At 40.1% G+C, this 13,850-nt stretch overlaps 1 protein-coding gene across 1 annotated transcript in view; it reads left to right on the top strand.

Moving 5' to 3' along the window:
- PKD1L1 (polycystic kidney disease 1 like 1) overlaps positions 1 to 13,850 on the top strand; it is a 337,192-nt gene that overhangs the window by 262,439 nt on the left and 60,903 nt on the right. Inside the window, exons 34-40 of the mRNA XM_006901616.1 lie at positions 920 to 1,030; positions 6,225 to 6,330; positions 6,654 to 6,737; positions 7,766 to 7,929; positions 9,105 to 9,357; positions 13,163 to 13,267; positions 13,532 to 13,672. Coding sequence (XP_006901678.1) covers positions 920 to 1,030; positions 6,225 to 6,330; positions 6,654 to 6,737; positions 7,766 to 7,929; positions 9,105 to 9,357; positions 13,163 to 13,267; positions 13,532 to 13,672 — 964 coding nt within the window. The remainder of the gene's footprint in view (positions 1 to 919; positions 1,031 to 6,224; positions 6,331 to 6,653; positions 6,738 to 7,765; positions 7,930 to 9,104; positions 9,358 to 13,162; positions 13,268 to 13,531; positions 13,673 to 13,850) is intronic.

The following is a 13,850-nucleotide window of genomic DNA, read 5'->3' as shown; positions in this document are numbered from 1 at the left end:
GGTCCAGGCAACCTTGTTTTCTAATGGTTATTGATTCCAGGGCCAACCAGAGGCATCTTAACTTAACTTGCTCATCACTGCCCTGAGTAGAACAGATTTTCCTCTCCACTATGTGAACATTGCTGTTTTATGCAAGAAGGTAGTTCATTCCATGGGTCTGATGTGGTGGATGCTATCCTGGGAAGTCCTGTGCATGAGTGTCACAATCTTGGGAAGCACCTCTGGGTGGTCATGTCCAATCTGTACTTCTGCAGAAATCTGGAAGAGTTTGAAAAGAAAGAACAATCTGCTGCTGAAAAAGTTGTGACCAAGGAGAAGTTTCAGGCAGAATGGATAACTCCTGCCCCAGAATTTCCTGCTGCTCAGCCCGAGTACATATAGGTACCCTCTCTGCCTATTCCTCAGTTTTCTATTGAAGACTGCAGTGCTAAGCTGGCAACAGAAGATTGGTCTGCAGCCTCCACTGCTCAGGCCACTGAGTGAGTCAGAATACTACCAAGTGGTCTTAAAACTGTCTTTTCAGCCTTTTAAAAAGAGGAAATAAAGTTGATGGAAAATAAACAACGTATTTCTTTTTTAAAAAAAGCCAGCAACAATAAACAACAACAATTGCTATAAACCTATAGCAATCAAGACAGCAGGATGTCAACAAAAGAAGAGAACAGAATAATGAGCTTAGAGGTGGACCCACACAAACGTGAGCATGCTGCTCACACTAGGAAAACTGGCTGTTGATATGCAACAAATAATACTCAACACATCACTCACACCTCATATAAAAATTGCCTCACAGGAATGTCTTTCTTCTCAAGAATATAAAAGCCCATTTCCATTTAAAATGTTTTATTGAGTAAATGAAGTGTGTGTATGTGGACATGGTGTCTGTGAGGATGCTGACTTTTAAATATCTTTCTTGCAGAGACTTTCTCATGTATATCCTTATGGTGCTTCTGCTTATGTTTATAACATATGGGAAATTCTCTTGGGATGAATCTGCTCTCAATAAGGCTATTCGGAGTAAATTTACAAGGTAGGTAGTCTTGGAGGCATTCTCCAGCGGTAGAGTCCCACACTGATATGACCTGCTCAGGACCAGGGAAACTCAGGGAGAAGCCCAGTGTCCAGGGCTCCAGAAAAGTGTTTCCATGCTCAAGATGAGAATTTCTTTGTCTTTACTACTTTGAATAAATATCTTTGTCTTCTAAGTTTGAAAGAGTCAGTGATGAGAGGTTCCTTAGGCCATGTAATCCACTCCCTCTGTTCAATTTGCCTCTGCAAAATTGTAATCTAATGGTTTTTCACCAAATTAAAGATTGAGTCTACAGCCATACCACCCTGAACGCGCCCGATAAAAAAGAAAAAAAAATGATTGAGTTACGGCCATCTTCTCCTCTGATATGAAACATGGGAAAGTTATCACATTAACTAACAAACACTATTCTTCCTAGTGTTCATTGATACTAGACAAAAGGCACAGTTACTTTCTTTTTTTTTTTTCTTTTGGCTGAAGATTTTTTTTTATTAACTTAGTTTATTTTTCATTTCAATGAACATCTACAGAGATTTTGGAATTCCATTCATTCATTGTTGCACCCTTCTCCCCGCCCCCCCTCCACCCCATTTGCTCCTATCCTTGAAAAGCAAACAGTTACTTTCTTATTGGAAAACAGTAGAAGAATATATCACAGCTCTTTAAGGTCTGGGAGTCTCAGTGCAGTTCCAAAATGTAGTAGTAGTAGTTGTTGTTGTTGTTGTGGGTCATTGAGTCAAATAAAACTCATGAACAACAAATTTGAACCATACCCTATACTGTGCCATCGTCATCATCTCTGACATACTTGAGCCCATTGCTGCAGTCACTGTATCAATCCATCTGGTTGAGGGTCTTCCACTCTTTCACTTATCTTTCCCAGTATGATATCCCTTTGCAAGAAAATATTGCCTCCTAACAACATGCCCAAAGTATGTGAGACAAAGCTTCACCATCCTTGCTTCTAAGGAGCATTCTGACTGTACCTTTTCCAAGATATATCTATTTGGGTTTGTTTTTTTTTTACAGTCCATGGGATATTGGAAATAGAGCAACTTCTTTTTTTTTGAAGATGTTTTAAGTTCTTCAATGACATTCATTTAATGACTTATTGACTCTTTTTAATATTCATTGTAGGTGAATATAGATGTGATTCTTAATAAATTTATTGGTGTTTATTTATAGATAGAAAGAACTGAAAAATCTGAAGTTTGAAAATTTCCTTAGTATTAGGTTCTAGGAACAACTACTGGAAATGTTTTATTGTGCTATATGTCTATAAGTCTAAAAAGTGTAGTCTACATTTTGCAACATTTCTGAACTTATATGTAATATAAAACTTTTTAACTGAAAAGTTGTTAGTAAATAAATTTTTAAACATTATTTTTACCTGCCCAAAATATTCAGTCTAATTGGTCTTTCAAAATATTATGGCTCTGAAATCTAAAATATTGATATGAATTCACTGTCAATAGCATATCAATAGACTTTCATAGATCCAGTGAAATAAAATATTTCAATCCTTCCCAGTATTTTATTGTCTTTGTTTTGCTATTAGTTGCAAAGAAATTCCTGCAACTTTTCCATAATGTTTTGCCTTTTAATAAGTGACTTGATTTGATACAAATTATGTTTTATTGGATTTCTGAGTAGAGCAAATCACAGGAAAATCCAGTTAATTGTTCTAACATTCCAGGGTGTATTATTTCATGTTTTGCAAAAGAGAGAATGATTTATATTCAACCAGTTACTAGCTAACTAATTTGACAAAAAATTGTGGCTGACCTTGGGGAGAATGGGAATCCCAGAACACTTGATTGTGCTCATGCAAAACCTATACTCAGACCAGGAAGCAGTCCTCAGAACAGAGTATGGTTCAAAATCAGGAAAGGAGTGTGTCAGGGATGTGTCCTGTCATCATACCTTTTCAATCTATATGCAGAATAGATTGTTTGGGAGGTTAGGCTTTATGAGAAGGAATATAGCATCAGGATTGGAGGAAGACTCAATAACATTATGCAGATGACACAACTTTGCTTGCTGGAATTGAGGAGGACCTGAAGTGCTTGCTAAAGGTCAAGGATTGTAGTCTTCAATATAGATTGAAGCTCAACAACAAGTAGACAAAGATTCTCACCACTGGGCCAATTGGCAGCACCATGATAGATGGAGAAGAGATTGAGGTTGTTAACAATTACAGCTTGCTCAATTCCACAATCAACACTCTTGGCACCAGCAGTCAGGAAATCAAAAGACAAATTGCACTGGGAAAATCTACTGTCAGGTTCCTCCCCAGAGTACTGAGAAGCAATGATGTCAGTCTAGAAACTAAGGCATGCCTGATCCATACCATGGTCTTCACAATTACTTGCAATTCATCAGAGATCTAGACAATGACTAAGGGTGACAGAAGAACTTTGAGTTGTGGTGGTGAAGAGTTTTGAACATATCATGAACCATCAAGAAAACAATCAAGTCTGTCTTGGAGAGAGTGAAACCAAGTTTCTCGTTGGAGGCGGGGGGGGAGAGAGAGAGAGAGAGAGAAAGAGAGAGATTTATATACATAGATCTATAGAAAGATATAGAGATAATGTTTATTTACAAAATTCGAACACATTGTTTTTCAGACCAGATTCTTCCAATTTCCCTCACCCACCAACCCATCAAATTGTACAACCCATAATAAAGTCCACCCTATCCCATGTCCCACACATCCTCATCACATCCTCATTGGAGGCTAGGATTTTGAAGCTCGACCTCACATACTTTGGGCACATGTCCAGGTGGGATCAGTTCTTGAAGAAAGACATCATGCTAGGGGGATAGCACATGAGAGAAAGATCCCAGATAAGATGTACTTATATAATAACTGAGGTAAAGTGGGTAAGTGTGTTGGAGCTTGTGAGACTGACTTAGGATAGGGCTGGCTTCAGAGCTGTAGTACATAAGGTCACTAGAGTAGCAGGTGACTCTAGGTTACATAACAACAACAGCATCATTGAGTATACCCACGTTATTACCCACCAATAAAAGTAATCCTGGTTTAAAGAAGTCTGAGCTTTTTATAAATTAGTAATCCAATATTCTACTGACAAACATCCTAGTAAAATTATGTGATTCTTTTCTGCCTCTCCATTTACAGACACAGTTCTTTTCATAGGGAGCTCTGGTGGCCTAGTGCTAAGAAGATGCACTACAATTTTGAATAGTTCAAATCCACCCATAGCTCCATGAGAGGATATACACTCTTTTCTCATGGGACTGATTACCTCTGAGATGGCACAGGAAAATTTCGCTCTCTCATTTGTGCAGATAAGTGGCTTCTGCCAGTAAATGGTGATGTGTACTAAACAAAGATGAGTTTGGTAGATTCTCTGAAATTGGAAATAAATTTTCTGAGCTTTAGTAGCTTATATGTTATTTCACATTTCACAAATCAGCAAGTATTAGACGTATTTCTCATGTTGTTGCACCTTGATATTGTCAGATGTATTTCAACTGAGAGTATTTTGTGAGATGTCTTGTGTGTCTAATTCATGACTCAGAGGGTGACTTGTCATCAGATTGTGGTGACCCCATTTTTCCCACAAAGAGGCAGGTGTCTGGTTTGGTAGGGCTATTTCCATATCATGGTTTGTAATGGAATGTTTAATCTGACTTCTTTTCTCCTTAGTGTATAATCCTGAAGCATCGGTCACTTCTAGGGTTTCAAATTTGTTAGCACCTACATGGAAGAACAGAAGCCTAACAGGGAAGAACTAGACAAAGTAGAACTCAAGACTTAGGGTTCCAGGCTTCATTTGGTGACCAGCGGTGGTAGTCAACACTTTGTTCTCGACCTTTGTGTCTACATGTGTAGAGTAAGGCAGCTTGATTTCTAATGCCTTAACAACAATGACAAAAATCTGTCATTTAATTGAATTTTTCTTATTTTTATTTTAAGTGGTGATGGAATATAAATAAAAGAAAATAATAGAGATAAGTAACCAGTCAATGAAGGAGGTACTCGCTCTACGTATCATGAATGCATAATAACTGCTTATTTTATCTACTGTATTGTTCAGGTACTGTGTAGAACTCTTATTTTATTACTTAATTAGTACAGACAGGACTTAAATATTCCTACATGGCTCAGCTCACTGCCTGGCCTCCAGTCTTGTAAACAATGAGGTATACAATGTGCACAGATGACGTCAGAACCATTGTTTCTGGGTCACACTCAAGTCTTGACTTTGTTTCGTCTCAGTTTGGCAGTAAGTATCAGGAAGTAGTGGTTTATCTGAGAGTTACAAAAACACAATATTGGCTTTAAAGACCCATGACCCATGATACTATTAATAATTTTACAAATACAAAATATGAGTCATATTAGTATACAAATGGGATCCAACAGTTACTTTCCAGAGCAGATGCTTAAAGTTTTTCTCTTCTGCAAATGGACCATGTTTTTCTGCCTCCTTTCTCTTTCTTCCCCTTCCTCCTTTCCTTGGCCCTGCTCTTTGCTTTCTTCTAATAGTACCTCTGTGTTTGCCAATTCTTTCTTGCTGCCTGGGGCTATCCAGGGCTGGCAGAGACAGTTCTACTTACTTTGCACTTCCCCTCCGTCTTCAGGGATATCCCCTCTCAACTGCTCCCACCCACCTCCACCTTGGCAGGGCTGCAGGTTGCATTGATTAAAGTTTTGTTATTGTTAACTGCTGTTGAATTGTACCCCCCCACCCCATCCCCCCAACACACTCATGGTGATCCTGTACCCAATACAGCAAAAATTGTCCATTCCTGTGTTATCCTTGTGAGTGGTATGGGTCAGACCATTGTGATCCAGTTCATGGACTGATTTTTTGGAAGCAGATCACCAGGATTTTCCTGTTAGTCTGTCTTAGTCTAGAAGTTTCACTGAAAACCTGTTCAGAAATCAGAGCAATATGCAGAACTCAAATTACAGGGTATTGTTGGCACAAGAGGCATTGTCCTGGAATTGAGCCTGAGTGGATTTGAACTGCCTGCCTTTATGTTGGTAGCACAATTCTCCACCCAGTTGGCCAACGAAGTTCAATTTTATTTTTTCAGAGTCCCTGAGAAAGGTTTAATTTAATGTAAATTAGAAAACAAAAATGTCAGGTAAAACATTTCTATTCTCATTGTTAAGTTTTCTTGTTGATGCAGAAACTGTTCTTGTTCTTGCATTGAACAGCACTGAAAAGTCCTCTGGCGGCCTGAACAGCATTGACTGCTGGTGGGAATGGAGCCTGACCAGGCTCCTGGATGGTCTGTATGGGGCTAGCATGCATAGAGCCCAGGTGGGTCTTCCACTTTGCTCTCCCAACACTAACACTCAGAATAATCAGGTGATATGGCATGAAAACAGTCCAAAAAGAAGTTGCTTCTTCACCTGTACAAACCTGTGAAACTTCTCTACTACACTCGGTCCATCAGGTTAGCATACTACAGCCTAGAAGATGCTGTGATATGGACTTCGAAGAGCTCCCAGGTTAAATCAGAAATAATGTTCTGACCTCCAGTTTAGCTGGCCATCACCTGGCACACACAGCCATTTGTAATACTGATTGATAATGCTATTTTTGCAGAATCTGCAGTCATTTCAATTTTTTTCTTCTTTCAGTCTGGAGCTCTTGGAGGAAAATACCATCTAATTGGTACATTAGTAATTAAACAGCTAAATATATCTTCAAATAATTTATGCAAGGTAAAATTATTTTTCTATCCTGAAAATAATTGAAGTTGGACTGTCAGATATTTAGCACCTCCGGTGACCCAATGGTTAGGGAGTTGTGCTGTTAACCCAGGGGCAGGAAGTTCAAATCCTCAAGTTGCTTTAAGGGAGAAAAATGGATAGTTTCCTACCTTTTAATTAACAGCCTATGAAAACTCACTGGAGGGTCAGCTATGAGTCAGTTTTGGTTTATTTATTTGTTTTTTTTAAAATACAAGTTACTTACAAAATTCTAATACATTGATTTCGAGAACAGATTCTTACAATTTCCCTCACACTCCCCACTATGAGTCAGTCTTGACTCTACTGCAATAAGTTTGAGTTTTAAAGAGATATTTAAGAAACTTTCATGCTGTGATGGTTAATCATATAGTTACTAAAAAAAAAGATTGGAGTTCAAGCTACTAGTCACAGGAGAAAGTAGCAGTCTACTGCAGCTCATCACAGCCATGGAAACCCTGTGGGTAGGTAGCTCCATGTAGATAGGTAGTTCTGGAGACTTGATGGGAATCAACAGCTTGGGATAATAACAGGAGACATTTGGGCAGGAAGCTGGTGGGTCCCTGTAATCTTCTCTGGGATAGATTCTCTGCAATAGGTGGGTGATCTGCCTGGTCTGAGGAATAGGAACCTTGGTCTTCCTTCCTAGGCTTTCCAAATATCTTTCTGCCTTTGCATTCTCCTGCAAGCCTGCTCAGTCAGTGACCTGTGGTGTAGAGGCCTGGCATTCCATGTGAAATCCCAGACAATGTAAAGTAGAATCTTTTGCTGACTGCTGTCTCCCTCATGTACTTGACCTTGATCATCACCCCTAGGATATAGCATTCCAATTGTCCAGGAATTCAAGCATCCTGGGTTCTAGGTACTCAGAAGACCCAGGGATCACCAGGCATGTCACATTTCAGAATCTGAGCTATGCCTCTCTGTGTCTAGGGTTCACAGACTTGCTGACTGGAATCTGCAATAGTTACCTATTTTGTCACTGTTGGTTTCTTTTACAGTTTCCCAGCTCCTTTACCAAAGACTCTCCTCCTGCCTGTACCCCTGAAGTGAGATGGCCTGTTAATTTCTGCATGATGGACCCAGAGAGACACAAGGTGTCCCCAAGCTATCACAAGGGCTCTGGGGGGAAAGAGGACTGTGTGTTCCGCCTGGGCAGGACAAGGTCAGTGTGTCCAGAGGACTGGTGACCATCAGTGCATGTGCTGGACATGACCATTTGCAGCCAGAAAAAGCTTCACAAAGGGTTCAGGGGCAGGCTTGTCAGTGCACAGTGATGGGGCAGCCCCCTGAGGGAAGAAGACGAAAGATTTTATCATTTCTAGATTAAAGAAAAGCAGCTTGTCCACAATCAGAGATAGTGTGCAACAGAATTAGATCTCAAATCTGCCTCCACCTTGACTGCATGGGAAAGAGCCTCCTTCCAATAAGTTGAGCTTATTCCTAGGATGTCTGAAGTCATGGAGCCTACTGGATGTTGGTTGCATGGACACCATACACCATAGTTCTCATACAACTCTGTAAAATACGGATGGCTCTGCTTTTGCATGACATTGCCCAGAGTAAGAGCTCAAGGCTTAAAGACAGGGCTGCTTCCAGGCTGGGTCAGGAATTGAGGCAGGTCATGTCTTGTATTCTGCTCCCTGGTGGCTCAGAAACTGGACACCTTCCAGGCTGAGTAGGGAATTGAGTCAGGTCTTGCCTTGTGACCTTCACCCTGGTGGCTCAGAGACTGGGCCCCTTCGGGCTGGGTCAGGAAGGCTCACAATGGCAGTGTGCTCCTTCACTTGTTGCCAAGCTCATTGGTGGCTCAGAGACTGGGCCCCTTCAGGCTGGGTCAGGAAGGTTCACAGTGACAGTGTGCTCCTTCACTTGTTGCCAAGCTCATACTAACATTGAATGGTGACACTGAGCAGTGGTTATCTACTATGCATTTGAGTATTATGAAAAAGGAAAGGAAACTGTCTGTTAGGCATCAAATGGTACAAATAATTTCTTTAAATGATTGAGTCCATTTGAGAAAAAGATTATGAACTCCTTGGTGCTAGAGCACTGAGACATCCGGCCCACAAACACTGGACTATGGGGAACTGGTGCCCTTCTCTTTGCCCCTGTCCAAGTATCCACCCTGGCTACTGGCAGCAAGAGGTCAGGGCAAAGAAAGAGGGACAAAGGGCAATTGAGTGGGCTCCCCAGATGCAAAAATGCTCATCGGTGCAGCTGTTTGAAGTGCAGGGGTTGTTTTCTTTGAGAAAGTTTGCTTCGGGCATTCCTGTGTGGAGTCTGCTTGGTTAAAATTCTGTGGATTTCACAGCCTCCTTGCTTGGTGTTGTTTTGCAGACCTGAAGCCTACACAGCCCTGAACAAACTCAGGACCATCCAATGGATCAACCAAGGCACCAGGGCTGTGTCTGTACACTTTACCCTCTACAACCCTCCAACTCGGCTCCTCACCAGCGTGTCTCTGAGGGCAGAAGTGCACCCCATGAACCCCATGCACCCCATAGGGCATCTCCATCTCTCCTCTCAGGTGGAATCCATTAGTATCTTCCACAATGACTCGTCCCTGAGCTGCCCCCTCATGGTTTCTGAGGTGAGTTTGTGTCAACTCCCCTACCTTATCACAGAGCCCAAGGAGAAGTACTACAAACTCAGGCTGGTCCACTCAACTGGGAATCCTCTTGTCCACAAACTGTGAGTCATTCCCAGTATACCACAGGCATTGGGGCATAAAGCCAGTTTCCCTGACAGGGAAGTCAATCACCATATACATGGGATGTACAGGTATAGATCTGCCGAAGCGTACACACATCATCACAGGAACCTTGGGGCTGGGCTAACAGCACAGCTCCCTATAGGCATGACACTAGACCTTCCTTAAGAGGTTCCAAAATTTAAGGAGCTTCAAAAGTTCTGTCTTCAAGATAAGTAATAATACATTCTCTAAAAAAATGAATTTGTATAAAAATTCCAAAATAAACAAAATAGCACAGTTTAAATCAACATTATTATTTTTCAGTTTTGCCTGTGGCTTCATTACCATCTACACATCTTTGCATTAATCACCAAAAATGTACTCTCCTTAATTTATTTGCAACTTTTTATATGGGAGCCATAAGGGACAATTCATATAACCTCAGAAGTAAAGCTTTCTGCTAATGTGGTTCAGTACAACAAAAGACCTTACCATTGGGCCAACGGGCAACATCACAATAAATGGAAAGATTGAAATTGTCAATGTTTTTATCTTGTTTGGATCTACAATCAACATCTTTTTTATCAGCAATCATGAGTTCTGGAGACATATTGCATGGAAAAGTCTGCAGTCAGGAACTTCTCCAAAGTCCAAAAGAGCAATGATTTTTATCCTAAAGACTAAGATGCCCCTTATTCAAGTCATAGTATATGCAGTCACCTGCTAGGCATCTGAAAGGCAGAGGATTAATAAGAATGGCAGGAGAAGAATTGTTGCCTTTGATTTGTAGTGTTTGAGAAGGTACAGAATATCCCAAGGACTACCAAAAGAACAAACAGTTTGTTTCTTGGAGAAAGTAAAACCAGAGTGCTTCTCTAAAGACAAGAATGATAAAGCTTCATTTTACATACTTTGGGCACATTTGTAGGAAAGTCTATTCCTTGGAAAGGGACATTGCAAAAAGAGCAGATGCAACGTGAGAGTGGCAGAGTCTGAGTTAAAAGATGGACACTCTCTCCCATAATCCAAAAAGAGCAGATGCAACGTGAGAGTGCCTGAGTCTGACTGCTGCCTGCTTCATTAAGGGAAACTTTCCCTGTCAATAGTATCCACAGAAGCAAACAGAGAGCTACTAGATCAGACACACCACACCACATGCTCCTTCCCCATTTCTACTAATTGTATAAGTTCAGTATTCATTGTTTACTCACAGTGTTACTCACAATTGTGGTACTAAGTGGGGTTTGTTAGGGAAATCGTTTGGGGAGTGAAAGAAGCAAAGAATATCTCATAATACAAGTCCAGGTTTAATCCGGCAATTTCAAGCCAAATTAACAGTAAAATACAATTCCTTAATTAGTAAAAGTCCTAGTTTCAGTTCAGCAACCAAATCCAAATCATCCAGCAAGGTTTGCCTCAGAACAGTTATAAGTCAGCTTCTCCTTCAATCATCCAGCAAGAACAAAAGAATTTTTAATTATTCCCTTTATCTCAGGGGCCACAGTCTCTCCACCACTATCAACAGTGTGTCACCACCAGGGTCTCAGTCTCACTAGGATCTTGCTCTCACCAAGTTCTCACTCTGGTCTTGGTCTTACCAGAGCCTTACTCCAATCTCCCTCAAATATTGCTGCCTAGTGTAGGAAGTACTCTATCTCATCCTGTTCCCACAGCTGTTGATGATTTGCAGAACCATGTATATACCATTAAGTAGCTGGAGACCAGAGGGGGCTAATGTACTGGCTAGAAAAGCTAAGTTTTAAGCTAATACTGAAGACATCTTGCTTAAAATAGAGGAAGGTTAGCAAGATAGGAAGACATTCTACTAAATTGATTGACATAGTGACTGTTACAATGGGCTCAAGTAAATTAGAAATTGTGAGGATGGCACAGGATAGGACAGAATTTAGATCTGTTGTTCATAGGATCACTATGAGTCATATTTGACTCAATGGCACATAACTGCAACAACAATAATGTCGTTCAATCTCTAATATATTTGGGCTATAGAACATGAAAAAGTCATGAAATTCTTTAATATGGAGAACATATATAGATGTGAGAAGTTCAAATGCTCAAAGAGGAGTGTGAAAGTAAATCTAAAGAGTGTTTTCTAGTTTACAAAGTACTTTCCATTATGCCATTTCCTTTCATTTGTGAAGTATTCATTAATCCTGTTTCAGTTATGGCAAACTAAAGCTCAGAAACAATATCTGAGCTAGATGGGTAAGTAGATATAGTTTTTGGGTATCATTGAATTGATTCTAGCTCATATATAATGGACCTTATAAATAATGGAATGTAATGTTGTGTAGTAGTGCACCATCATTACTGCCATTGCTTTGACTGAACTCATATTTGTAGCCACTCTGTCAATCTATCTGATTGAGGGTTTTCCTCAAGTAATCTGATCACTACAGTTTGTGAAAAGCTTGGTGAATTACTTTTAAAATCAGCTAGTGAAAATTATGGATCACAGTGGTGCAATCTGCAATCAGTCACGGATATGATGAAGGAAGGGATGGCGTTACATTTCTATTGTTTATGGGCTGCCATTCTTGTTAGATACCATTGAGTCAACTGCAACTCAAAGTGACCATATGAACAACAGAGTGAAACCTGGCCCTTTTCTGTGTCATCCTTATTGTCTTTGTCGTGCTCAAGCTGTTGCTGTAGTCACTGTGCCAATCTATCTAATTGAGGATATTCCTCTCTTTTGATGATCCTCTACCTCTCCCAGCATGGTATCTTTTCCCAAGAACTTCTTCCTCCTGACAGCATTGCCTAAGTATGTGAAATTTATTTAAGTAAGTGTCACTTTACTGTCCTGTCCTGGGCTGTCATTAGTCCAGGGCAAACTTCACAATATCTAACAATACACACATAGTCCCTGAGTGGTATAAACAGTTTTCTCTCAACTGTTAGCCTAATAGTTGATGGTTCAAATCCACTCAGAAACTCTACACAATAAAAGCCTAATATCTGTTTCCATATAAAGATTACAGTACAAGAAAATGCCATGAAGGAGTTCTGTTATAATACATGGGCTCTTTATAAGTGAGAATTGAATCCACTGGAATGGATTTAAGTGTTGGTTTTCTCTCTCTCTCTCTCTCTCTCTCTCTCTCTCTCTCTCTCTCTCTCACACACACACACACACACACACACACACAGAGTTACAGGCTATTCAGTCAGAACTGACTCATAGCTGACCCTCCAGTGGGTTTTCAGAGGCTATAGATTGCACTGGATGAGATTGGCCATTTTCCTCCAAGAGCAGTTGGTGGATTTGAACCACCTGCCTTTGGGATGGCAGTGAAACTCCTTACTCATTAGTTCACCAGGGCTTATATCTTTTGAATAATGAAGAGGAAAAACTGGAAGAGTCTGTAATGGAGGTCAGAAGATCGGACAGTAAGGACAATATCCATGCATAGTCTAAGAGTTTCAACGAGGCCAGTGACTTCCATGAGTTCGTTTGTACCCCCAGCACCTGGCACCAAGTAGGACTGGAGTATTTATGCATAAAGAGGTGTCATGCTGCTCCTCGTACTATAACAGTAGCAAGTTTATTATAAAAGCTGAGGAGCAAAAAATTCACATCTGTAATAATGACTCAAAACATGAGTGGTAAGGCCCTGGCCTTAAGAGATAAGACCTTATCAAAATATGTTAGTGTTTTTATTTCTTTTCTCTCTATCAGCTCATCTTTCTTGTGCTCAACTTAATTCATCTCTGTTTTCAACTCTACAATATGAATGACAAAGGCATCCTAAACTACTGGCGAAAACCGAGCAACTGGCTAAAGGTAGTCTGTCACTTCCTTTACAGAAAATACTAAAATTAAAATATATTTATCTGAAAAAAGAATTATAAGAAATTGATTATGCACTAGTTAATTCCAACATTATTACAGCTCTCTCCCTGTTGTGTTAATACTAAAATAAAATTTGGGATAAAATGTATATTTAGCAATTTTACAGCTAATTATATTACAGGTCTCACAGGATGCCAAATTCAGGCTTGCCTTTGGGAGTATCTCTGATTAGACTTTCTTTGCTCAACATTTCAGCTTTCTGTGATTGGATTGGGTCTTGCCTACTATGCAGCTTCAAGCCATCTTGTGATTCTTTCTAGAGACATTCTTGACAAATTTCATAAGGAATTCTTTGAAGAATATGTGGACTTCAGTCTTATCTCATCATGGAATCAGGTATGTCAGCATTTAGGTGCAATAAGAATAAAAGTTTACGGCATTGAAATCTATGGGGGAGAGAATAGTCTAAAAGTATTATATTTTAGGGCATTATTTTTATCGTAGAAGTATGCAATGAGGGTTGTAGAGTGGATTATATTTGGGGCTAGGGTGTGGGGTTTGGGGAGGTGGGGGG

This window comes from Elephantulus edwardii, unplaced genomic scaffold (genome assembly GCF_000299155.1).
Source record: "Elephantulus edwardii isolate Elephantulus edwardi_28Jun2011 unplaced genomic scaffold, EleEdw1.0 scaffold00339, whole genome shotgun sequence".
Classification (NCBI taxonomy): Eukaryota; Metazoa; Chordata; class Mammalia; order Macroscelidea; family Macroscelididae; genus Elephantulus; species Elephantulus edwardii.
The sequence above is the reverse complement of the archived record's forward strand: the minus strand, read 5'-3'. Positions and strand labels throughout refer to the sequence as shown.